The sequence below is a fragment of the Ochotona curzoniae genome, unplaced genomic scaffold (genome assembly GCF_017591425.1).
Source record: "Ochotona curzoniae isolate NIBS_2020 unplaced genomic scaffold, NIBS_Ocur_1.0 contig_3520, whole genome shotgun sequence".
In the NCBI taxonomy this organism is placed as follows: Eukaryota; Metazoa; Chordata; class Mammalia; order Lagomorpha; family Ochotonidae; genus Ochotona; species Ochotona curzoniae.
Window position 1 is genome coordinate 21,447,193 of NW_024465894.1, and position 27,453 is coordinate 21,474,645.

The 27,453-nt window shown below is 49.2% G+C and overlaps 1 protein-coding gene across 1 annotated transcript in view; it reads right to left on the reverse strand.

Moving 5' to 3' along the window:
• DTD1 (D-aminoacyl-tRNA deacylase 1) overlaps positions 1-27,453 on the reverse strand; it is a 107,557-nt gene that overhangs the window by 6,131 nt on the left and 73,973 nt on the right. The window contains exon 5 of the mRNA XM_040981792.1: positions 1,245-1,417. Coding sequence (XP_040837726.1) covers positions 1,265-1,417 — 153 coding nt within the window. The 3' untranslated portion in view covers positions 1,245-1,264. The remainder of the gene's footprint in view (positions 1-1,244; positions 1,418-27,453) is intronic.

Consider the following 27,453-nt stretch of genomic DNA (forward strand, 5'->3'; position numbering starts at 1 on the left):
AGGCCCTCTCAGAATGGGGAAAAAGGCAGAAAACCACCCAAGGAACAGTCTTCTCTCTCGGGATCGCTGCTGGGCTAATCTGTCTGTGGACTGGGCTCGCATCTGTGGGCTCCAAACTGCCCTCAGGCCTAAAGCTCCAAGCCCACCAACTCCCAGGCCAGCGCCACCACCTCCAGTTGCCAAGGTGCCTTTTGTGTGTTCACCTGTCACTCAGATCAGGATGCCAAGTCCTCTGGCACACCCAGTGGGTCACCGTGTGAAATTATTCCATCTCTCTCATAAATAACGACTCCACCCTGTTCCTTCCAGCAAGCTGAAATCTCTCCTCTTCTGCAGTGGCTGCCTACCTGGCCTGTCAGCCTCCAGCCCCACTCCTCAAGGCTGCCAGGGAGATCTCTTTGAATCTTGAACCTTTGTCACTTGCATACTTAACACCTTCCAGGGGTTCCCTGTCATCCCGGGACAAGCTCCAAGTTCCTCAGAGAGGCAGACCCTTCCAGACTCCCTCCCAACATCCTTCCATTTCTGTAATGTCACAGAGTCATCCTGCGCCCTCCCACCTGATCCAACCTTTCAACCATTTTGCCTTCTGGTTTCCAAAGTCATCTGTCCTTGAGGTCCAGCCCACCACAAATTGGCACCTGTTCCTGGCTTAGCAGCTACTGCCTGCCTGCTCTTCAAGTCCTCAGGGGCCTGTGTCCTCCTTAGAGCTCTGGGTCTAGGTCCATCGCTCTCCACACCCCACCTCACTCACACGGCTGGCACAGGAACCACACTGTGATCCAAATACTTCCGTGAACTCCCTGGGAAGGAGGATCCTGTAGCTTGAGCAAAGGGCCTCGGGTGGCTGTATCATACCAGCCAGGCTCTGAGCCTCAGGCAGGGACACTAGATCCAACACAGCCCTGGCATGGGACTGACATGAATAAAGTGTCATTTAACAAAGTCATCTGGCAGAAACATGCAGGGGGAAGCACAGGGCAGCCTAACTCCACATAGACATGGCCCATGAGGTAGATAGGTACTATAGAAAGCTTGCATGCCCATTTGCTGTCGGAACACACATCTGCAGGTGTGGAGTGCCCGGTCACCAGCAGCTGAGCCCCCATGCTGCATCCTTCTGCATAAAACCCCACATGATATTTGTTCCTTTCTTCCTGCATGCTAGCAGGTGGCAGATTTAAGCATGACCTCCAAAAGATGGCTTTCAGCCCTGTTCCACATGTGCAGCGAGGAGACCCTACCTGGTCCTGTGCTCCTGCAATTAGGGCTCCCGCTCCGAGGACACATCGCCCTCCGCCCCACTACTGGCGCTGCGGTCTTCCTTTCGTGGCGTGTTTCTTTCTTTGCTCGATTCCGAGGGTCCCTTGGCTCTGGTCTTCTCTTTCCTCTGCTGCTGTTTTTCAAGCTTGGATAGCTGATACACACAAAGAAACAAAACCACAACACTTTACCCACAGGAACACGTGCTTGCATCTCATACACCTGTTCTGTCCCAGCCAAATCTGAACAGGTGCTTGGGTCTGTGAAGTCCGTGGGGCAGATTCCCACACGCCAAGTCGCACCCAGATGAGAGCAGACGGACACCTGTGGTATCACAACAGCCCTGCCACACATGCGCTGACTCTCAGATCTGTCCCTAGCCCAAATGCAAGATGGCTTGGGAGGGCTCTGCAAATTACCAGATGTCTGGTTTGTTATTGTATTTCTTCCAAAGCTTTTGCTCACCAGGATACTTTCCCACTTATAGTTTCTACCCAGTGTTCCAAACACCTGTAGCAGGCTCCATGGCAGTATCCACAGCTGCTGACCACAGGGGACTGGGCATGCTCCCTGTGGGGACACACCTGTGACGTCAGATGCCATTGGCACCTTCTTCCCCAGGGATCTCCCCAGCAGGTTCAAGGGAACCAAGGCTGAAGGTGCACAGCCGTGTGGAGAATTGGCGCCCTCAGCAGCCGCCCAGCCACCACAGACAGGCTGGTGGGAAAGCTAGCAATGTGGACTCAGCATGGTCTGGGCTGGCAGTGACACAGCCTAGGAGGCAGCCACTCCCAGTTGCACCTACCTCCCAGACCAAATCTGCACTCATTTTCCAGCTCATTTGAAAAGGAAGAAACTTGATGATGGGCTGGTTTCTTCCCCTTTGTCTTGGCCTCTAATGCCAGGTTGGAACCTGGAGGCTTCTCGGATCCTGGCAGCACCCACGTGACACAGAGGCACCGTTACCGGCATGCACAACTGGGTCAACAAGCCTTGACTTTCCACAGTAATGACACTGGCTCCTACCAGGAACCACACGTGGAAATCACATGTGCTAATTCTTCAAGCGACAGGCACAGCCCACATTTCTGCCAACAACGGGATGCTGGTTCTCCCACAGGATTTATCTTGAAGTATCCCAGCCACAAGCAGAGGCCCCCATGAGAACACTATAAACTAGCCTACCTAAGGCATCTAGGCCTTTTCTCGGAAAGCAGAAAATCCAAAGCAGTCAAAATGTGAAATTTACATCTCAAGGCAAGCGGACAGCTGCTTTTTTTTTTTAAGGAGATAAATAGAAGAAAAAATAAGTAATATACATGGGTTCATGTATAAGGGCAACATCTCTCAAACAGCAGGTACATGTCAAGGGGACCATAAGCAAAGCCCACATTCCCTGAAATGTGCTGATTTTGGTTTGTTTGTTCAGTTTTTACTTATTAGTCTTAAAAAGACAACAGCTCTTCTCTCTTAAAATATGTTTATTTGAAAGGGAGACAGTGACACAGAGACAGCGAGTGAGAAAGGCTTTACATCCACTGGTTCATTTCCTGGGCCAGGACTGAACCTGGGAACAGAAATTCAAGCCAGGTGTTCCTCGCAGGGTGGGGAAGGAGGAAGGAGCAGCGCGAAGGCTGCAGCTCTCGGGATGAGGAGCGGTACAAGGGTGCACAGACATCAGGGGTCAGGGCCAAGTTGAAGGACTCTGCTTTCCTGCTGGGGAGGGTGGGGGGTTGGGAGGGGGTGTGGATCACACTCCTTCCCGATTAAGCCACACTTGGGTAGGTCTGTGACAGCTGCAGCTGAGAGCCAAATCCCACAGAGCCTGCCGATCGACGAAGAAGGAAGACAGATGGGACGTTGAGCCAGGCCACAGGATCTCCTTCCTTCAGGCTTCACAGCCCATGGAGGTCTGGGGCAGGGCTAGCCCCCAGGCCTCCCAACCCCACACCAACCTTTTCCCAGGGAGCCACATGGCCTCTCTCCCCTCATCTGTCAAGCCTACCTCATTTACTGAGCCCTGGCTATATGTCACATCCCATGCTAGGTACCAGGGACGTGGCAGAGAAGCAAGCAGAGGCCCTGCCTTCCAGGGCTGTGTATCCAGACACATCACTGACAGATCCACTCTCCACGACAGGGGTTCAAATTCTTAACACAGAAGAGTCTGGGGTGACAAAACCACCACCCACCCTGCCAGGAAGTGGGCCAGCAAGGAACCAGGAAGGGGTCAATGACAGCAGTTGGTAGAAGTCATCACCACAGATCTGGAGACAGAGCAGATGACAAGGAGGTACAGCCAACAACATGCCAGGGCTCGCACAGCATAGCACCCAGAAGCACAGATGGCTGTGCAGGGAGGGGAAGGAAGCGAACAGCAGAGCAGTGACAGCTGAACAGTTAAACAGCCCTGCATTGCTCCAGGGGCAGGGGGTGTGCAGCCGGCCCAGCAGCAGGTGAGGACCTGCTCTTGGGGCCAGCAGTCCACTGGAAAGGGAAAAACAGAAGCCAGGACACAGCCTGGCACGACAGCATAGTGGTTAAGGTCCTTACCTTGAACGCGCCAGGATCCCATATGGGTGCTGGTTCTAATCCTGGCAGCCCCGCTTCCCATCCAGCTTCCTGCTTGTGGCCTGGGAAAGCAGTTGAGGATGGCCCAAATCTTTGGCACCCTGCACCCGCATGGGAGACCCGGAAGAGACTCCTGGCTTCAGACTGGCTCAGCTCCAGTCGTTGTGGCCACTTGGGGAGTGAACCACTGGACGGAAGATCTTCCTCTCTGTCTCTCCTCTCTGTATATCCACCTTTCCAATAAAAATAAATAAATCTTTAAAAAAAAAAAAAACAGAAGCCAGGACAGGCCATCTAATGTCCCCTATCTGTGCTGACTTCTCCATCAATGACAAACGATACAGACAGGTCCAAGAGGACATGCACATGGGTGCAGGTACAACCCCCCCAAGGGGGAAAGGATGGCCAGGGCCTGGAGGAGACGGTACACAGGTGCAGATAGATGACACCCCCCAAAGGGGAAAGGATGGCAAGGGCCAGGAGGAGACGGTGCACAGGTGCAGATGACACCCTCCCCAAGGGAAAAGGCAGCATATCAGCAGGGAATGGTTACCTGCCTGTTCTTGCACACACACACACACACACACACACACACACACACACACACACACACACACAGAGACACACACACACACACTACATCACTCCAAAGTACCATTAAAGACTCACAGCTTCACACCAAGAAACGACGGTGAAGAACAGGACATGAGTAACCCCAGTCTTCTGCAGACACTGACTGGCCCAAGGGACATCTCACTGAACACAGAGAGAGCTCAGCATTTCTTGTTCAGATGGACGCTGGACCCCGGCAGACCCCACTCAGTCTAGGAAAAGAGGGGTCAAGGGTAGCTGGCCTGCAGCCATAATGCCCACCTTGGCTGGAAGGACTGAGATGTGGCCAGTAGAAACTGTCAATGGCTGCAGTCCCATCACCAATCCCTCCCCGGGAATCTGCCAACCTATAAGATGGGTAAGCACTAATCCCAAGTTTGAAGAGGTTCTAGAAAACAGGCTCTTTTGTGAATCCTTTCAGAAATGTAGCAGGTACTCAACCATTGTGAAGGGAGGACCACTCTTAGGGGAAATGATGACAGTGGCAGACATTTGCCTCCATCATCATGTGGGAGTAACAACGAGGAAATTGGAGTGTTGATGGATGGATGCCCCATGATGCAAGTCCGACGGAAACAACTCCAGTCCTGTCTTGTGCCTTCTGTGAGCCTACCACTTAAATAATAGCACCTGTACCCTCTGTATATCACCTTGACATTTTCATCTAAGCTCTTTAAGGTTCATCTTCACACCTGGGAAGTAAATGAGCCCTTGGCTCCCAACAGCCAGTCTGTTCCCTTAGCATCTTGGAAAGGTAAGAGCAGACATTGTTACCCTCAGGTTGTGTGTGAGCACACTGAGGCCAGTGCCACCCCCAGGCAGCAGCCAGGTTGGGGAGGCCACCAGGTCCTGGGGCTCCTGGCCAAGGCTCCAGTAGCCCTGGCTTCTTCCAGAGCAAATGCTCACCTGTAGAGGGGCTTCTGGAAACTACCACAGGTCCAGCACAAAGGACCCTGTGCCCCTGCCTTTGGGCTAATTTCTTTACTTATCTTTTTATTGGAAAGATAGATTTACAGAGGGAAGGAGAGACAGGAAGACCTTTCATTCGCTGGTTCATGCCCCAAATGGCCATGATGGCCAGAGCTAAGCCTATCCAAAGGCAGGAGCCACGAGTTTCTTACAGATCATCACATCAGTACAGGGTCCCAAGGCTTCGGGCCGTCCTCTACTGTTTTCCCAGGCCACAGAACAGGGAGCTGGATCAGAAATGGAACAGCCGGGACACACATCACCCATATGGGATACCAGTGCTCAAAGGGGGAGGATTAGCCCAGTTGAGCCATTGCGTTTTGAGTTATTTTAATGTCAACTATTTCCTTCCAAATTTCTCTATCCTGCATATGAGCAAAATCTAATTAGGGAGGGAAGCAGCCAGCAGCAGAAAAGCTCCAGCACCATGAAGTCAACAACTGGGATTTTTACAGATATTCCAAGAAACTCTAATGGTACAGGTCGTAAAGCTGAAATGGCCCAATGTAGTTACATACACCACCACAAGGAATTATTCTTCAGGGGTGAGAGCCCACACCTGTGCCCCTGCCCCTGTGCACAGGGACACCTGGGCAGCCACAGGCTGCCACAAGAGGAAGGACATGCCCAGCCAGGCTCCTTGGGAATGCAGATATCCATCAAAGGCAGAAGCATGAAACATCCCAACTTAACCAGCCCAGTAGCTCATTTCAGCAGTTTGAGAAATTCCTCTCTAAGACACTTAACTTTCTTTTCTGAGTGCCTATCCCTCCTGTTCTGGGGACCACACCCTGACTATCCCATTATGTCATCTGACTTCCTCTGACCCTGGAGATAAGCCTGTGAGGTATTATTAGGTGGTGGATCTGTTGAGTAGTTAACTTCATAGCAGTATGTAGGGTGCTTCAGAAAGTTCATGGGAAACAGAATTGTTTATTTCCATTCAAAACAATTCTAAAATTCACAGTGTGCCTTTTTTGTGAACTTTGTAAAGACCTCTCGTTTTTATTTTTTTTATTATGCACCAAAATAAAGCCATTTTCTTACTCCATTTTGTAAGAGTTTTGTGAAGTACACTTGGGTCAGTACAGAATGCTATGGAATATAGAAAAATGAAATGAGCAGTGACCTTCCTTGGGTCTGGGGTGAAGCACTGCACTTCACGTTACATCAGTTTATTCTGTCAGACACCACAGAAGTTTGTAGAAGGCAAGTTTCCCTCTGCTGTGCAGATGAAGCAAGCCACCTGAAGGCCCACAGCCCTTGTCAAAGGGCCAAGACCCTCTGGCAAAGGGGTTATTTGGGCAAGGGCAGACAGCTGTGCTAACTAACTAGCTGACCAGCAGTCTAACAACCACATGTCCATCTCAGCCCGCTTCCTCTGTGGAGGAACAGTGAGGGCCCTGACTGTGTTCTCTCACTTTCTCTCTGCACCTTTACAGATCACACAGCAAGGGTAGTGAGGAGAAAAAGGAGGATGCAATGTCAGCTAGCAAAGGGTCCTGGGAAGCTCTGAGGGGAACTGACTCTAACTGCCGCTCACTAGGCAACTAAGCCGCTTTTAACGCAATTTGGAGACAACTTGTTTTACCAAATTGTGGCTTGAAATAATTTCAAATTATGTAATAATAGTGAAAGCCTTTAAAATAAATAGGTTCTGGTATAATGGGAAACCTAACAAGGCTAGCACAATAGCTCAACAGGCTAATCCTCTGTCTTGCAGCACCCACATCCAATGTGGGTGCCAGTTTGTGTGCCAGCTGCTCCACTTCCCATCCATCTCCCTGCTTATGGCCTGCAAAAGCAGTGTAGGATAGCTCAAAACCTTGGCACCCTGCACCCATGTGGGAGACCTGGAAGAAGCTCCTGGCTTGGGAATGACTCAGTTCTGGCAATCATGACCATCTGTGGAGTGAGCCAGCAGAAAGACGAGCTCTCTCTGTCTGTCTTCTCTGTAGGCCTGCCTTTTCAATAAAGATGAATAAATCTTTTCTAAAAGAGAGGAAAAAACTGCCAACAGAACACTCCCAGGGGATGTCCCTGCACTCTGCAGTCTCCCAGCATGCCAACTGTTGCACTGTGTTGTTTTTAAATCAATGGCTGCTTAATAAAACAATAGCAAGCAAAGTGCACACATGATACCTAATTTTCATATATTATTAACTCCACTTGAGGTTTCAATGGGAGTTAAAGAAAAAAAGCAGGCAGGCATCTGTCCCCAAATGAAACGTATGCAAGTTAATGTAATTTTCTCATTCCCTGATGTTTACAGCAACCCTCTCAGGCATGTAAAAAGAGAAAGCAGGGTGCTTAGCTAGGCCTCTGCTGTCCTCCCTCACTGCTTAGCACATGCTGGGATGGCTCCAGCCTTCAGGCCCAGGTGGACACGGCAGAGGTTCAAGCCCAGCCCAGGCATGGTTCTACGGCACAGCCAGCTACCTCTGAGCCCTCCAGGTGAGCTCCCGCCAGCAGCCACTGTCAGAGCCCACAGGGTCACCCAACCCAGGGGTCATCTGCAATTTGCACAGCCAGCTATCCTACAGGACATGGCCCGTGTCTTCCTGCCCTGGACACTAACTCTTCTCTGCCTCAGGTACCATCCAGTGACAGGAGGACTCAAGGCCAGAGTGTCAGGAAGCTAGTGCCTGGAGCGAATCCTGAGTCACTATGAAATGAGAGGCAGGGGTTACAAGGCATACATACGTTTCAACAGACAGCACCTTTTGGTGATGGCTCATGGAGTGTCGCTTGATTGTCCACTGAATTCTATGCTGGATCACACTCATGGACACTGGTGGAGATTTATGCCAACTGTCCCTTGCCCACAAGGCACCAAAAGATGCTGCAATAGGAACAGCCTGTGGAGCCTGTTCATCTGATTACACAGGTGAATTCTTCCGGCGCTGACACTGTACTGCAAGGCAAACGCCTACGTTATCATATCCTGCACTCCTGTTCCCAGCCCGGTAGGGGAACACAGCCATTGCAGGGCTCTAACTCCACCACACCTGTGGCCTGGCTCTTTCCTTCAATGAAGCGAATTTACACTTTTCAAAAGAGACAGCAGAGAAGCAACTAATTTCCCTGCAGGGAGGCCAGGGGCTGCCTCATGCCACCCACTCAGCCTCAGGGCCTGAATACACATGCCACATTATGGCCACAAACTGAGAGAAGGTGGAAGCAATGAGCGCCTTCTCAGTGACTCTCAATCACACTCCTCACACGAGCCTGGTTAGTAATCCTCAACTGCAGCAAGCTCGTATTCCAGGGCCTAATTGGGAACAGAAAATTGTCCATGAGCATTTTAAACTAATAGTAATTCGCCTAAGTAATTCAAAATGTTTCTAAATTTGCCAAAGTCTTAAGAGGGGAAGGCTTTTCTCTTCTCTGTTGGGCCTACAGGTTGTACAATACCAAATACAGCAGATTTGAGAAAAACGAATTATTGTACAAAATAACAACAAACTGTAAAAGAGCAAGACATAGGAACCAGAAACGCAGTGGATGGGACCTGAGAAAGAAGTGGCAGCCACACCCAACAAGGTAAGTACACAGTACCCAGCAGTGCCATCCATTGGCACTGGTGAGCATTCAAGAGCATTCCACAGGAAGGGGCACTCTAGAGAATGCCTGGGAAACAGGTCTAGGGGAAAGAAGAAAAACAGTTTTTTCAGCCAGACTGCAAGAGGGAAAGGAAGACATGGAACCATCCCCAGAAAAGCAAAAGGCTGCACAACCGCACCCATCACAGATACGAGGACCAACCTAGCTTGTCTCTGCAGTGAGCAACAGTGAGAATTTCGACAACTTGAGGATCATTTACAGCTTCAGTTACAGAGTGGTGCAACAAGAGTGAGGGTGGACCCAAACACTGCCTTATCTGGGAAAGAAACTACACCACACTTTAATAAGTCAAGAAATAGTAGAAGTCTGTTATTTGGAGTTAGACAGCAAAGTATTCAAGAAAGAGCTTAGGATGGGTTAAAAGTTTGTAGTTAAAGGCTTGTGGGGGGTAGGACAAACACAGGGAGGAACAGGCAGAGCTTATGTTTCCTTAAACCTTCAGGCATTGCACTGTCTTTAATTATGTGCATAATTTCCTTAATAAACAATTTTAAATTGACTTAAGAAAGCAAGTGCATACAATAGATGGAGTTAATGGATCCAGTACTAGGGAAAACAAAATGGAGACTCAGAAGTGACTGTTTCTGGGATTCTGCCAGTGCTCAGAGCAGCAGGTGACGGATGAAAAGAAAATGCAGTCCTGCGAGGAGGACAGGAGGCACAGAAGAGGGGTCAGTCGGAGCAGACGCAGAAAGAGCAACGCACACAGAGGAAGGAAGGCTGACCCCCAAGGCCAGCACATACCGAGAGGATCAGAGCCTGCGCTGAGCCTGCCTGCCGTCTCCTCCACACCATCAGAAAGACAACCGAGAGCCAGACCAGAGAAGACACGAAAAGGCCTGTTTAAATACGCAAGAACCACAGCATGAAGACAGAATAGTGTTCACAAAGAAGAAACCAAACCAAGCATCCATCGACGAACAACCTCTCCAGAGTGTGGAAGTTCAAGATGGCAATTTATACCAACCAGCAGACAAGTGTGCACAACGAAGAAACCAAACCAATCAGCCATCAACAAACAATATCTACAGAGTGTGGAGGTTCAAGGCGGTGACCCAAATGACTTAACACCATGTTCGCTTCGGCAGCACATATACTAAAATTGGAACCAAATGACTTAATACAACCATGAAGTCCCAAAATATATAAGCATCCAGGAAGTACCACGCCCATTCCCATCCTTAACACACACACACACACACACACACACACACACACACACACACACACACACACACACATTCTGAAGAGACCACAGCTTCCTGAAGAGGAGTGAAGGACATGCTGTCATTTAACTAGTACAAAACTACACCAAATCTAAAACGAACTCTTGAATAAGAAAATACAAAATGCAAATGAGAAAGTAACCAAACTTATTTGCATCTAAAATACAGATTCACAATTTTTTAAATGTGAAGAAATCCAAGTGTCTAATGAGCTCAGGAAAAAAGGAAGTCAAGTTCACTAACAACCAGGCTGACGCAAATAAAACCAATGAGAATTGATTTATGATGTATCAAATTGACACGGATTATGTAATTACAACTCACCCAGTTGTGGTGCCACAAGCTAAGCTGCTGCCTGCAACGCTGGCATCCCACAAGAGCGCTAGTTCCAGTCTCAGCTACTCCACCACCAGTTCCCTACTAACACGGTAAGCAGTGGAGGACGGCCCAAGCACTCATAACCCTGTCCTCCACACTGGAGACTCAGATGCAGCCTGGCCCATCCCTGGCTGTTCTGGTCATTTGGAGAGTGAACCAACAAAGGAAGGCTCAATCTCAGTCTCTCTCTTCTACGTCCCCCTCCTCTCCTCTACAATTCTTTCAGTCAGAAAAAAAATAATTATACTAGCCTTTTTTTTTTTTGAGGAAAGGAAATTTTGAGGAAAGGAAATTTCTCTTGGTAACATGGAGTTTACATTTGAACATTGAGGAGCATAATTTGCCAACATACATCTCAAAGCATTGAGGTCATGTGCTATAGGACCCAGCAACTTCTGCCCTTGGCACTGAGCTTGTAGAAAGCTGGCTAATCTTCCCCCTTCAAGCACCAGGATCCCATATGGGTGCCAGTTCATGTACTGGCTACTCCACTTCCCCTTCATCTCCCTTCTTATAGCTTGAGAAAGCAGCAGAGGATGACCCAAGTCCTTGGGACCCTGCACCTGCATGGAAGACCCAGAAGAGGCTCTTGGCTCCTGTCTTCAGATCAGCTTGGCTCTGGCCATTGCAGCCACTAGGGAATGAACCAGAATTGGAAGATCTTTCTGTCTGTCTCTCCTTCTCTCTGTAAATCTGTCTTTCCAATAAAAATAAATACATTTTTTTCAAGGAAAAAAGAAGAACTAGTTATCAAGGACACAGATACATGCAAAAGGGCATTAATTTCACTGGCTTTTAAAACATATATTTCTTCCTTTCCTTAAAGTTTCAGATCTTTAGATAAATTTACAAACAAAATGGAGCAGGTAATAGGATAGAAAGGAAGGCCAAGAAAAGAAGTAGGAAGAATAGAAGAGAATAAAAGAAATACATGTGTGAATGAAACCATCAGTCAATTTCCCAACAAAGACTAGATTTCAATAATCAACAGCAGATTTAAAAAGAGTTCTTATTATGTACAGCATTTCTGTATGTCTTCCATCAGTATTGATGTTGAATTTTTCCTGTGGAAAACGAATAAAACAAGCCCCAAACAGCAAGGAAAAAAACCCCATATATTTCTTTTATATGTTTCAAAGGAAGAGACAGAGAAAGAACCATCTCCCATTTCTGGTTTACCCCCTAAATGCTTACAATAGCCAAGCCAGGAGACATGAACTCAATCCAAGTTGCCCATGTGACCAGCAGGAAGCTAAGTATATGAATCCCAGGGTACACATCAGCAGGAAGCTGGAATCACACAGAGCAAGACTGGAACCCAGAGATACCTAGAAGGGATGTGTCCCAAGTCTTGTGCCAGCCTCTGTGCCAAACACCAGCCCTGCAGCAGGTGAAATCTCAGATCAATCAAAATACCCGTAAAAACAGGGTTATCTAAACATATGGGGAGACATTTTGCTTCAGATGGAATTACCATTTGAGATGCTGCTATGGAAAAATACATGGCCGCAGTCGCCAAAACATTAAGAAGAAGAAAGGAACATACTGGGGGGAAGAGCGTAAAGTTGGGGACTGCGCGTGCTCCAGACACTGGATGCTGAAACCCCGAAACCCCACGTGTCAGTATATTCAACAGGCACAGCCTGATGAGAAAGAACACGGGTCACAAGACAACAGACTGAGGATGCCACCAGGAAAGTGCCCAAAGAAGAAAGCAGCTGATTTTGTGTAGGGAACACAGCTCTGTGCTTAAGCCGTTTTGGCAGGAAAAGAGAGAGAGAGAAGGAAAGGAAAAGGAAAAGGAAAAGAAAGGAAAGGAAAGGCGACCAGGATAATAAACACATAATTGGGACAACAGTCCCCCTGGGTAGGTGAGATGTAGCCAGACAGCCTAGGGCTGGGGTGAGTAAGGGGGTCCCTGGTCAGGAGGAATACTTGGGCAGCAGGACAGAGCCCAGGTATCTACCTTCCAACAAGGCTATGAATACACACACATGTGTGCTATGCAGATTCTTTTTCAGCCATGTAGTGTTACATAATAAATTAATGTAAAACACCAAAGTAATCGGTGATAACTGCAGAGAAAAAAATAAGTATTTGCCTGTGGATCTTGCAGCTCTCAATGTGAAGCTTGTCAGAGAAAATGAAGAGCTCTTCTCAAGTATTATTTGTTACACCACTTGTGCAAATGTAATTAAGACCTCCACTCTGACCGCCCTGGGTCACAGCAGAGCTTGTTTAGTCTTGGGAGCCACACATTAGACACCCCACGAAGAACTAGAAGTACAGCAGGCAAAGTTTCTAGAAATGTCATACATGTTGCCATCGGCATTTATTTCCAAAAACAGGGGTGGGTGTTGCAGCACAACAGCTTAAGTGCATACTGGGGATGTTGGTACCCCCATGTGGACATTGTTCAAGTCCTGGCCACTCAGCTTCCCATCTAGCTTGCTGCTCATTGGCTCTGGGAAGCACCAGACGACAGCTCAGGTGCTCAGACCCTGAGCCCCCAAGAGTAACAGACGGAGCTCTGGGCTCCTGGCTTCGGCCTGGCCCAGTCCCAGTTGCTGCAGGCATTTGGAGAGTGAACCAAACAAAAGAATCTTTCTCAATAGATGAAAATAAATAAGTGAGCATTAAAAATATCAAAAATAAATGTTGGCAAACCTCTGTGTGGCTCTTGAACTCTCTGTGGGCAGCCTCCACCTTGTATTTCTAACAGCATAAGCCATAGTTGGGGCACTCTGCCCCTGGGATCTTCATCAGCAGCCACAACTCACCTTGCATCAGGAAGTAACCCCTCCCAAGAGGAGCTGCAGTGACACTGAACAGACCACCACTCAACAACTGCCTTGCTGTCTGGCCTCCCTTGTCTTAAAAGACACATCCTGCTAGAGTGGCACACAGGAGAGCTAGTCCCTTATTCCCTAAGGCATTAGCACTCTCCCATGCTATGAGAAAGACCTGCAGTGCTGCCATCCCATCCCAAACAGCAGCTGCTGTGATATCCTTATGCAAATACGGCCTGCAAGACCTGCCACTGTTAGGCCCAACCACACTGCGCATGCTACTTCTCTATACTTACACATCCCCCATCCAAACATGAGACAGAGGCACTAAGGAAGGGACCCACCTGTCTGGAACTGGGAATGGCCCACTGGGTAGGATATCGATTCCCAGGCCCCAGTGAGACCCATACCGGAGCCCCAAGAGAATGGTGTGCCCCTGAAGCCCCAGGCAGAGGGTGGGCCTGAGGACCTCTGCCTCACTGTCACCAGTGGGCCCCTCTCTATATGCTTTATATGGACATGGGTTCTGTGTGTGAAGTTCTGCCCAAACAATGAGAGGCACCTGGAAAGCACTGGAGACCCCAGAGCTACCTGGTGAGGCTCCTGGCCAGATCTTGTTTCCAGAACCCCAATCCTGGGGGTCAACATGCCAGCTTGATAACTGCCACACTTGCCTGCTGGCAGCATTATTCATCACCACGTACAACACAAAGTTCCTCAACTGGGGGATGGCTAAGCAACAAGTGGCATTTCTATGTGCTGCAGTGTCACTTGGGGATAAGAACGGCAGCCTGACACCTGCAGCCATACGGAACAACCGATGCTGACAGCACCATGCTCGGTGCAAGAGGCCGGGCATTGAAAAACTGCATCTATAGCACACGAGCAGGCTCCCCTGGCTCAGGCAGCTTGGCGCTGAGGGGACAGATGGCTAAAGGCAGCGTTTCTTTGTGTGCTGGTGGTAAAGTTCCAATCCATCATGGTGATGGCTCCACAGTGCTGGGAACACACTCGTGTTACAGAACTGTGTGCCTGAAGGGGTGAACTGCCGAGGGATGCAATCTCCAGCAAGTCGGTTTTTAAAAATAACATCACTATCAACTTGGATGCTGCCAGGGCTGCACGTCCTGCATGAGGCCTGGTTACAGCTTCTTTGCAGAAAAACTGGGTCAGTGTACAAGAATGGGACATAGATATTAGAAGGTGCTGTGAGACCGAAAAAAAAGAGGACCAACCCGACACAGGAAATTTCTGGACAAATCTGTGATTTTGGGTAACTATGAAACACACAGATCCTCATGTTCCTGGTCAGTAGCAAGTTAACCTAAGGTTAACCCAAGTGTATGTGGACAGATAATATTGCTTCTCTGGTTGCTGATCTGTTGCAGTCCAGGGCCCCTGGCCCAACAGACAAGTCTGACTAATTATCTTACTGTCTGTTGTCTTGCTTTAGCCCGTGAAATGCCAGGATATCAGACAAGCTGCAGGTCATAGCCACGTCAGGAAGAATGCCCTCCACAGCTGCTCCGTGTAGAGCAGTATGATCTACAGCCCTCCCTCCTGCTCACTTCCCAGGCATCCTTGCCTTGCTAAGCCTCTTCCCCATCTCTCCCCCCGACTCTCCTACAGCCTGTCCCCTTCCCAGGCTCTGGGTGTAACCATGATGCCTGTGCTGCATACACACTGCTCCTCACTTCAGGCTGGGCTCAGAGTCCCTGCTTGGATCCCTTTGGTACCCAGTCCTCTGGGAGCCCAAGGGGCTTCGCAGTCTGCAGCTCATCATCAGGACCCTGTACGTCCACCCATGGGCTCTGGATCCTGCTCCACCATCCCTGAGGACAGCACTGCTCACAACCTCTGCCCAGTCCATACTGTCCCAGTGGCTCCTGACAGGCTAGGGCCAACAGCTTCCTGGAAGGTTCTACCTCTGTCTCCAGCATCCCACTTCCCTTCTGTGGGAGACAGTCAGTCAATCCTAACGAGAACCCCTTCTGACCCCCCTCTCCCAGAAAATCAGCATCTGGGGAAAACTGCCTGTTCTCATCTCTGTCTAGACTGTGAACAAAAGAAGATTATACAGCATGAGTTGCCACAAGAAGGACAACGGAATGGGACAGACCAGAAATCTCCTTCTCCCAGGAAAGGGAGCAGGAGAAAGGCACAAGCCCCCAAGACCAGGCATGGCTCTGCCTCAACAGCCAAGGGTTGAACACACCTTCCTGGCTGAATCCACCAATCTGGAATCTCCAGGATGTTCAGTCTCTTCATGTCCACACTTAAAACACCTAATTTTTAGTGACAACAGATGACATGTTCTCTGATGGGTAACTGGCTGAATTATGCCAGCAAACTGGAAGACAGGGAAAACCCATGGCAGAAACACTCCTTCCTCTTTGCTGAATTTACAGCTTCAGATAACTTGGAACAACACAATTCCATGACGAGAATTAGTGCAAACATGGGGTTCTGATGACATCACACTGAATGATTACATCAAGATCAGGGAACATTTCTGGACAAACACATAAAATTTATACAGCAGGAATAAGAAATGGCTTCAATGTCACAGGGAAGGTCAAACTGTCAAGATCAATGTTTAAGTCAGGTCCAGTTCACGCTTCTCTCCCACACCTTCAATGCAGACACACTCCCAAACCCTTGCAGATCCCAAACAAGCCAGTGTTTGGGCACAGAGTAATCTCCTCCCCATTACAAAACAATGCTGGCCGAGTGAGTCACCTGCAGAGGCCAGTTCTCCAGAACTGACTGGCCACAGCGCCCACCTGCCAGGAACACAGGAACGTACAATTTCCGTTCCTGCGTAGCATCTGCTCCTGTCCACCATGGGTCTATCTGCAAGCTGGGGCATAAAAGGCACACCAGACACAGACTGGGGTGTAGGAGTGTAACACTGCATCAGGCCTCAGCTGGGAGTGCTAGCATGATGTGGTGATGCTGACTGCCGTCAGAGAGCCGAGTCACTTGAAACCACTTTGAGCTGGAACTCAGTTCTAGGGACAAGCCAGGCCAGGAGGCAGCTAGGCTGGAGAGGTCACGGTAGGGCTGCAGAGGTCTCCAGCATGGAAGTCTGTACTGCAACATGACTCCTGGCAAGTCAGATGACAGAGCTGGTCCCAAGAAACCTCACTCATGGCTGACCTGATGTTGGGATGCAGGCCTGAGAACTATTCACCACTGAAGGAGAGCCCGGCAGGCCAGTGGGAGCCGTGAGCCAGGGACCTGCTTGTCAGTGCCCCACCTTGAAAATCTTAGATGGCAGATCCCCACACGTGAACCACAGATAACATTTTCAAATACCTGAAATCTTTCTGGACAACTTGAAGCAAAATTAAAGTATACAATACTGAGTATCCACTACAAATCCCAAAGCACACTATGAATAGGAGATATAAGCCACAGCTGACTTGTTAGATGACATCTGGGTACTGTATAATTACACTTTACCAACAGAATTGTGAACTGTTTTGTTACCATAAAAAAGGGTATTAAACTCCAGAAATATGACATCCCTTAGAATTGGGGCCAATTTATTAAAAAGATACACAGTGTAATGTGGAAGTTCCAAGGGTGGGTCGTAGAATTTCTTACAGGAGCCAGAGGTAAGACCATCCCCACCCTGTCAGTCCACGCATGAAATGCAAAGACTGAGTGGCTGTGGGTTTTGCATGCTTTATGCTAACCTCTACAAGCACTCATAATCCTGCTCGGCGGTGCCTGAGTTTTTGCCAGGGACTCCAGCACATGGAGAGCCTGTCAGCCTGCAGCAAGCTTTGCTACAGAATGGATGATCTTTCCACACTATGTGGCCAGCGAGACCCCAAAATGCACAGGGGGCTTTGGAAGTCAGGGGACCAAACAGAAACATCTCATCCCAAACAATGCTGTTTTCACATTTTTACAATTAACATTCCACCCCCACACCCCTAAAATGGTTCAATCTGAAGGTGCCCTGCACAAACAGGGACAGTTATCCTTCCCCACTCTGGGCTTCAGGTCTTGCAGCTGGAGCCCTGGGGATGGAGCCTGGGAGTTAGCCATGGCCTGAAGTGCACAAGGGACTGGAAACAGGTGCCTGCCTTGCCACCTGCCTCTTCTGTGATCAGCAGGATGGCTCATTGGGCATGAAGAAGCCAGTCATGAGCACATACCACCTCTTTCTCTTCCCCCTCCTGTCTCCATCCTGCTAGGCTGGAGGCGGGGGGGGTCAGCCTTGTCTTTACCACCTCAAGCCACTGGGATGGTGTGTTGCCACCCAGCCTGCAGGAAGGGGCTGTCCTTGCTTGCACAGGCTGGTCTTTAACAGCACAAGCCACTGGGATGCTTTGGTGCCACCCAGCCTGTGGGAGGGGACCGTCCTTGCTTTCATGGACTATTCTTAGAATCCCATGACACTTAAAAACCTCTGACTCAATCACTTCCCATCTTCGTCACTTGCTGCCCTTGTGGCCCTGTTTGTGGGATGTTGCATGCTGTACCTAAATGTGGCATTTATACTCGTGGGTGACTTCAGCATTAGTAAGCAACAGTTCCCACAATGGCAGAAAAACACAAAATCTCTATGAAGGCAAGGACAAGTATCACTTTTCCTTAGAATAAGAGTCCAGCATACAAGCAATGTGCTCTGGCTCCCTGTGGACAGCCAGCAGCTGCCGACGTCATGGGTGCCAGCCCCCAGCCACTCCACTCCCATCCTCTCACTTGCAAATAGCACTTGTAGTTATGGTATGTTGATTGGCTACATGGGACCTTAACAGATATCAGTCTAACACTGGACGCTCACAACACACCCCTCTTTGTGGACTGAGACAAAAGCATATAAAGGATTCTAGCCTAAAAGCATGAGAGGTGGCTCATTAAAGGATTCTGGAAAAGTCTTAAAGGGAGAGCTGACATGAGGCCATTTCCTTAGTGGCAATGCCCTGCCCTGTGCTGGTCTTCCTGGGACCACGAGAGAAGCCCACATGCTCAGAAAAGCCATGTGCTCAAGGAGGGACCTTGCACTCCCAGATGCTGAAGCCTGTAGTTCTGGACTACAAGGAGGGTTCTTATCACTTAGGCCATCTGGACACCAATGGCCAGAACATCTCAGCTCACATCACTTTGACAGAAGAGAGCGAGCCCCACTCAATAGCCTGGTGGCTGAAGTCCTTGCCTTGCATGTGCCAGGATCCCATATGCATACCGGTTCATGTCCCAACTGCTCCACTTCCCTTGCAGCAAACTGCTTGTGGCTGGGAAAGCAGTAGAGGATGGACCAAAGCCTTGGGACCTTGCATCCATGTGGGCAACTTGGAAGAAGCTCCTGGCTCCTGGCTTCAGATCATCTCAGCTCTAGCATTGCAACCATTCAGTGAGTGAATTGGTGGAAGGAAGATCATTCTCTCTATTTCTCCTTCTCTCTGCAAATCTGCCTTTCCAATAAAAATAAATAAATAAATCTTTTTTTTTTAAAAAAAAAGCAGGGAGTGATAGGTTAAAATCTTCCACTAAACCATGGAGCTGCAGTCTTTAGGAAGTGAACAGCAGACGGGAGCTCGCTCTCTATCTCACTGTCTCTCTCTCAACAGGGATGCCCCAGTGGATCCTGGGTGTCCACATTGCATCAGTGCCGCCAGGGGTTTCACTCGAGATGCAAGTGCTGCACTCTGGCAACCACAATCAATCCCTGTTTTCATAAGTTGTGCCCCTATATTACCAGATGTGTCACTGCGATGAGCAGAATGCAGGATTCAGACAAGAGGGGAGACACAGCAACAGAGGCAGGGGCCTGAAACCATTTGCACATCAGAGCTCGTTTCTCAGATGACACTGCAGGAAGGTCAGACCACTACAAGCAGGGCAAGGTACAAGAGACCTGACTAGAGGCTGGTGCAATGGCTCAATTGACTAATCTTCTACTGCAAGCACTAGTGTCCCAAAATAGCAATAGTTTGCGCCCCGGCTGCTCCGCTTCCCTCCAGCTCCCTGCAAACACACTGAGAAAGCAATAGAGGACGGCCCAAAACCTTGGGACCCTGCACCCACATGGGAGACCTGGAAGAAGCTTCTGACTTCAGACTGGCTCAGCTCCGCCTGCCGCAGCCATTTGGGGAGTGAACCAGTGGACGAAACACCTTTCTGTCCCACCTTCTCTCTGTAAATCTGATTTGCCTTTCTAGTGAATAAATAAGCAAATACATCTTGAGAGAGAGAGAGAGGAGAGAGAAAGAGATAGAGAAGCAACCACATGAGGGGCCGCTCTGTGAGGCAGAGGGTTAAGCCACTGCTTGTGATCTGGCATCCCTTAGCAGATACCTTTGATCCCTGCTCCTCCAGCTCCAATCCAGCTCCCTACTGACGCAAGGAAGGCCACAGAGGATACCCTAGCACTTGGGTCTCTACCACCCACGTGGGAGATCAGGATGCAGTTCCTAGTTATTCCTAGGATGCAGGGCCTAGTTATGGGGGCGTGAACCAGCAGATGGAAGCTGTCACTCACTCCCTGTCTCTGTCACCCTTCTTTTGGAAAAAATAACCAAATCTAAGAAAAATTACCAGTGAATCAGAGTTCTGAACAAACAATGTGTAAGACATGGACTGCTGCCTCTTTCCCACCATCCCCTAACCCTTGCTCCAAAAGCCCTGGTAAATAGTTCCTTGGGGGGCAGCTCCTTGGGGACTCTGCCTTCCCACTGGGCCCTTCACTTTCTACAAGCCAATAAAGTTTGGCTGTGAGTACCTCCCACGTAAGGCTGAGCAGCAGACACCTCAGGGGAAGGAGCTCACACTGCCGTAACAGAGATGAGATAGCCACTTCCAGGAAAGGTGCCAGCCATTCCAGTTGATAGGGTTTCAGCAGCTGATTCTTCAAATGCCACCTTCTGAGGGAATGCCTACTACAATTAGGGTGTGCCTTTGAACAAGCAAGAGGCACTCTCTCTGCTCTCTCTGATGTCTTCTTATAAACTGTTATTCAGCTGAGGGAGGTGGGGGGGGGGGTTTGCAGGTACTGTGGAGCATTGGGTGGACAACTGCATCCCAGGACTGAGGGCATGGCTTGATTCCAGGCTATCCCACACTTCCAATCCAGAGATTCCCACTAAGGTACTCTGGAAGGTAGCAGATGGTGCCCAAGTCCTTGGGCCTCTGCACTCATATGGGAGACCTGGAGAAAGTTCCTGGCTCCCAGCTCCGAATCAGCTCAGCTCTGGCCTTCTCAGCCCTTGCGGAGTAACACGGAACCAGCACATGGAAGATTTTTCTCTCTCTGACTCCTCTTCTCTCTCTCTGCAAATCTGCCTTTCAAATAAAAATAAAATTAAATCTCTTTTAAAAAGAACTTACTGTAGGGGCTGACAGACATTGTAGTGCAGTGAATTAAGCCACTGCCTGCAATGCTGGCATCCCATATGAATGCCAGTTTAAGTACTAGCTACTCTGCTTCTAATCCAGTTCCCTGCTCATATGTCTGGGAAGAAAGCAGATGGTGGCCCAAGTACTTGGGTTCCTGCAACCCATGCTGAGAGACCCTCATAGAGTTTCAGGCTCCTGGTTTCAGCCTGGCCCCACGCTGGCTATTTTGGCCATTTGGGTGTGAGCCAGAAGATGGAAGATCAATATTTCTCTCTCCCTCTCCAAGTCAGCCTTACCAAAAAACAAACAAGCAAACAAAAAAGTCTTACTGTAATCTTGACCTAACCCTCTGCTAGCTGCCTCCTTTTGTCTCCTTGCTGTTTCACAGGAGGTGCGCAAAGACCTACCCTGTCAACCCCAGTTGGACCTATTTTTGTCACATCCTTCTAGCTCTTATCTTCTACGTCTTCAATCTTGAACTCTGCAAAACTCTACGTCTCTACGTTGTTTCAATCAAAAGGATAATACCATGTAAGTTCTGCACTTCCACCAACACCTGCCTATAGCAGATTTTAATCAACACTTTGTGGCAACCTGATGAAATGTTCCAGTGGATTACATCTTGCTTTATTTCCAAATTCTCCTAAGGAGCATCTCAAAGATTAAAGTAGCAGAAACTCTCAGCATCACACATCCAAGGAAACAAACTGGTTTCTGAAAATGAACTACTCTTTTAACCTAAATCAAAATTTATAAAATCATAGGTAGGCCTACTGGGTTGTTATCGAAGGCTGCAGAATCTCCTTGCTGGCGAGCCCCAGTGTCTCTAGCAGATTGGAACTACTCCTTGTAGGAGTTGGTGTGTAGACCACGAACAAGCCTGTGAGCCTTCTGCCAAGGTGTACTGATCAGGAAGCAGCATGTGGGGCCCGTGGGGCCTCTGACAGCAGGGCTGGGATGGCTCAATGCTACCACCCACCATGGTCTCCACCTGCCCCTAGCCAGGACACAGATGCTCTTCAGATTGTCCCTGCCAGTCTCAGTGTTGAACATCAGCTTCCCTGTCTGGGGAGGGAGGAAATGCTACAGCCTTTTCCTTTCATGGGGAAAATCCAAACACAGATCTTGATCAACTCTTGTATGAACTGTGTGAAAATAACCACACGGATTGTATCTGTACAAAAATGGATGCAGACTGTACTTTGAGATGTGCTAGGTTTCAAGGGTTGCCAAATGGCTGGGACATGGTCTGAAACCTTCAGAAAGCCAACATTGCAGCAAGATGGGCCTGTGCCAAGTGCAAACTCTTACAACACAATCTCAGACTGCTCAGTTAGTCCTTCTGGCATAACATAAATTGAGGCCAGATAAGGGGCAGTGCCAACAAGAGGATATAAAGGCACCAGAAGAACTGCACACCAGAGCTCTAATTCAGCATCCTAACAACAGCCAGCATGGAAGAAAACTAACACCTGTTTTTGGGACAGAACAGGAGGCTGTGACCACAGCCAGACACATGGTTTGAGATGTCCAAGGAGGATCAGGGCAGAAGAACCAGCCTAAGATAGACAAGGAGTAATGGGAAGATATGGTCCAACAGGGAGGAGGGGGAGGTGAGTCCAGGCACAACATCTTTCCAATCCTTAGCTCAGCAGCGACCTACTCTGATTTCTCCAAACAAGATACACTGGGTAACTCAACCAACATAAACACCTGCTTGCCACCAAGATCTGCCTAAGTGCATTCTAGAATTCTATGTTGCCGGAAGCGCAACACAGCTTTCCCTATCCCACTGGAAAGTACAGTCCTCGACCAGACACAGGAATATGAGAGTTTTTTTTTTAATGGCAGTACATTTCTGAAGCAGCAAAAATGGTTTGGGGGAAAAAAGCTATTTAAAAATAGTGTTTTCATAGTCATTAGGTACACACCTACAGAGTCACACACAGCAGGAAACAGCTCCTGAAATGCCAAGAGAACACACACTGTGAAGAAAGGGTGTTTGGCAGAGAAGCCCACAAAAGGCATCTCCCAAAGTATGACCTCAGCAAAGGGTACCCAGCTGACCAGCCTCAGCAGGAAGCCACAGGCAGGGCCTAGACTGGGCTGGCTCTTGAACAGGGAACAAAGGGAACAGTGGGGAAGTGGAGACCTGGGACAGGGGAGGGAAAGAACACAGATTAGAATGGCAATCCCACAGCAGAGGGATCCTGTGACCACCAGCCCAAGAGCCTGGCCAGACAGCTCAGCTGGATGGATGCCCTGTGTGGCTGATGAGAAAGAAGGTCCTGTGTGCACAAGGGTTTGAGTGGGCCAAAGTAAGAAAAGATGCCAGTGTCGGCCCAGCTCCTGGCACAGCAGGTGCCACGTGAGTCAGGGTAAGGTCATAAGCACTTGATCTAAAGACACAAGTCCCCCATTAAGCCTGCAGACCTCAAGTGTGCGCGCCTGAGGGTTTTATTTCCACTGGAGACCCATGCAGACACACAATGCTCACTGCCACCTTCATAATAAGGCTGTGCGTGGGCAAGGATATAAGCTTGTGGAGTGGGTCTCGATGACTAAGGCCGTGATTTCGTGTGGCTCTCAAGTCAGGCTCCATACTGATTTGTGGTCTGGTAACACCATGGCCATGGGAAAGCCACCTGACACACAGCCAGAGAGCACCTGCTGTAGGAACAAGGACAGCCTTGGTGACATCTCACCCACAGTGCCTGGGTCTCTAAGAAAAAACAAACTTGTGCAAACTGCAGTCAATGAAGAAATATTTATGGAGGAGGTTAGATCCGGGATGGTTCTTCAAGGAGGCAGGAGTTTAAGGCAATCCAGGAACTGCCCTGGATCCAGAAACAATGTGGGCCAGAGCAGCTGGTAAAGAAAAAGAAAATAGACCAAATCATGTGCATTAAAATCCAATCAATCAAACAACAACAAAAAGAGTCTATCCTGAGACTTTCACTTCTGTTCAAGATGGAAAAATAAGAGGGGGCCAGCACTGCGATGTAATAGATTAAGCTACCCTTTGCAATGCAATGTCCTGGCAGCCCCGCTTCCCACCCAGCTCTCTGCTTGTGGTCTGAAAGGGCAGTGGCAGCGGCCCAGGGCCTTGGGACGCTGCACCTGTGTGGGAGACCGACCGTAGGAGGCTCCCCACTCCTGGCTTCGGATCAGCTGAGCTCCGGCCATTGCAGCCTCTTGGGGAGTAAATCGCAGATGGAAGGTCTTCCTCTCTGTCTCTCCTCCTTTCTGTATATCTGACTTTCCAATAAAAATAAATAAAATCTTTTTAAAAAGTGACAGTGTCCAGAAAGTTCGGAGCACTCTGACACTGGTGTGCATATCTACTGTGTTAGAACCCAATGAAGGGGACATTTTTAAAAAGCTAATAAAAACTAACAGCAAAATCAACTGAAAAAAGCCAAGCCATTTCCCACACGCAGTCAGAGCTGCAGCCAGGCCACTGTCACCTGTGACTCAAGCTGTCCCCATCAGGAGGGTGAGGACTGGGCTGAAATCAGGCAGGGCTGATGGCAGAGTAGACCTGCACCTAGGGTGGTCCTGAATCACCATTGTGTCCCCCCAGAGTGGGCAAGAACAAAAACCCACCCTGAGAATGAGATCAATGTGGTCTTGGGGAACTGAGGGTCCAAACACAGCAGGGGTCTTCTCTGGGGGATCAGGCAGGAAGGCCAAAACGCTGAGAACCCACCCCCCCCCCCGATTATGGCATGATGGTCATAAACAAGCTGTCCGTTCCCAGCAGCCCCACCCAGCCTCTCAGAACTCAGGGCTATAGGCTGGCTCCCTCACAGGCAGGCTAAGTACCTTCACTCACTTAAACATGGGTAAGAGAAACAAATCTTCACTCTTTAAAAACTAAGGTTTGTCACTATGAAAAGCCCCATTTCCCTTGCTGATTTCCCTTCTGTCGGCAGGAGTGGTTGCACCCCATTGACGATAGCAATACCATAAAACTCTCCATCAGGACACACCAACCAAGGATATGTTGGCAAGGAACTCCTGAGCCACACTCCTGCCTTTTCCATGAGTAATCTACCAGGCAGGCAGCAGTAAAATCCCTTTCTTGTATGAACACATTTTTATTTCAGCCACATTTTTATTTCGACAGTAAACGCACTTTCCTGCTCCCTAGAGATACGAACACTTTACGACAGCCATCATTCTCCTGCCACCTTCTCAGCCTGCGCTACAGTGAAACATGGCCAAGAGGCAGAGAGCGGTGAAACTTTCATGTGTACAAGTAGGTTTCGAGTCATTTTAATCTCCATATATGTACACATCCTTGCAAACACACACATACACACACACACACACATCTGCTTCTATGCTTTTCTGGGCCTTTCTGGCAAACAGTCCCTAGAGAAAGTCCTTTTATGGAGGCCCAGGGGCCTGCAAACGGGGCTGTGTGTCCACAGGCACTCCGTTCACCAGACCAGCCCTGCTACCAGCTACAGTGCAGGGCCTTCCACCAATGCTGTCTCCTGGAACCACAGCATAGACTGCAGGTGAGAGTCACTCTGCAATCAGGACAGCACAGTTCCCATGGCCGGAAAACTGAGGTCAGAGTCAACAGTGCCAACTTATGCCAACGCCTTACTAAGGTGGACCAAAATGGCACTCCAGCTCTAAGATCGGCATCTCAGACATACAACTCCAGCTGAAGCAAGAGAAAACGTGAGACAAATGCCAACAGCGGGAATTACTACAGAATGCTTTAGCAGTGCTCCTCAAAGTCACTGAAACTGAGGAAAGGCTAGGAGACTGCCACAGCCAAGAGGACTATAATGTGATACATAAAGGCAATTTGATGCCTAAAAGGACAAGGAAGTAAAGGCAAAGTAATGCTAATGTGCCACATTATATAAAAATGAGTAATGTGTCTTTTGTCTTCTTTTCATACTGAGTCTCTGATGTTTAGTATTTGCAATTGGGACCAAGCACATGTCAAGAGGTGGGTAGAGGGCCCTGTCCACACCCATGGCCAGACATACTGCCCGCCTGCATCTGAGCCACATGCCCTCAGGCCCTACCCATGGTCAGAGCCAGCTGCACAGGTGCCCCTGGCACCAACACCCTCTCCCAGATGCTCCTGCAAGGAAGGCTCTGTCATGGGAAGCCTGGATGCCAGGGGCACAGGTGCAAGACTGCCAAAACCTTCACCTGGTCCCAGGGTCCTGCCTCCCACTGGATGCCAGTCTCCTGAGGATAGACAGGCCATGGGAGAGGGTTATGGGTCACCCAAACCTCTGAGACTCCTGACTACTGATGGGTGGCAAACATAGCCAGAACACATGACCATCAGGAGCTGAGGGGGCCGCTGTCTCCTGCTCCACATCTCAAACCAACCAGGGCACAGGCTCTTCATTGGGCCAACATTCACAAATGCTTCACCTGCTGAATTCTGAAGCATTCAATTAAAATATGTAAATGCATCACTAAAGGGATTAAAAAGAACTCAATTATGACAGCAGTGGTTGCTTAAATACCAGGCAGGGCTAATTACAGAGCCCCAGACACACTGCTGCCTCAGGAATAATTCTCCGCCTGCAAAACACTCCACTTGGTCTGCCCTAGAGAACAAAGGAAAGGTCACTTCGAGAGAGTTGTTCAATCCAGTTGCTGGGAGGTGACTGCCCCCAACATGGTGGAAGGATCAACTGTCCTCTTCTACCAGTAGGTGGGGTCTCCACCCAGAAACAAGACACAGTACCCATTTTTCTGAACTTCCCAAGCCAGTCATCAATAATCCTGGACTGCCTCAAGTTAGGAGAGCACCTGCAAGGTTACCTGTTTGGAGGTGTGTTGGGTAACATTACCACAAGAAGTTCTAAGGCAGCAGCAGCTTTGGCCTTCTGGGCGTAGTGATGCTCATGACAGACAGCTCTTTCCAGGCACTGGAGAACAGCAACATCCCACAAGGACCTCAGGAAGGGAAGCCAACGTGGTGCTGGAACGCAAGTAGGGCCTCCCACTCCCTGCTCTGCAGACCCAGTGGTTTGGCCTCCAAGCCAGGAAAAGGAGCTCTAATCTCGGTGTTTGGTAACAGCCCCAGTAGTTCCCACTCCAAGCCAACAAATGCCAAATCTTCACAGCCAACCACAACTGCAGGCAACAGTCCCCCTTACCCGTTATCCTGCTTATCCAAAAGTAAACGGAAAGAACTGAAGAAAACCACTGGCACTAGCCAAGGCAGCCCTCCTTTCTATTCGAGCCTTAGCTAAAGGCTTGCTGGGTCATGACTTCACCAGCTCACACAGTTAAAGAGAAAACAGGTGATGCTAGCAGGGTTCCAGGGACCATACATGCAAAAGGACCCAGACTCAAAACCCAGGAATTCATCTCAGAATGCAATGCACTGCAGAGCAAAATCTCCCATTTCTGGAGGACACCAGGAAGCCAGTGACAAGTCTGTCTAACGTCTGCATACTCGGTCTCTGCAGCTTGCATGACCTGCTCCAGCAGGCCTGCCCCTGTGATGGGGGTGGAGAGCAATCCTCAAGCCTTTGCTTTGGTCACTGTCACACAGACCCGATCAGCTAGCACTGTGTGATCACCGGCACAGGCTCGGCACTTCCATGCAGCTGCTCCTCGCTCTGAGATGCCAGACGTTGAGCTCCTCACCCTGATGTGAAAATGCCTTGAGATCT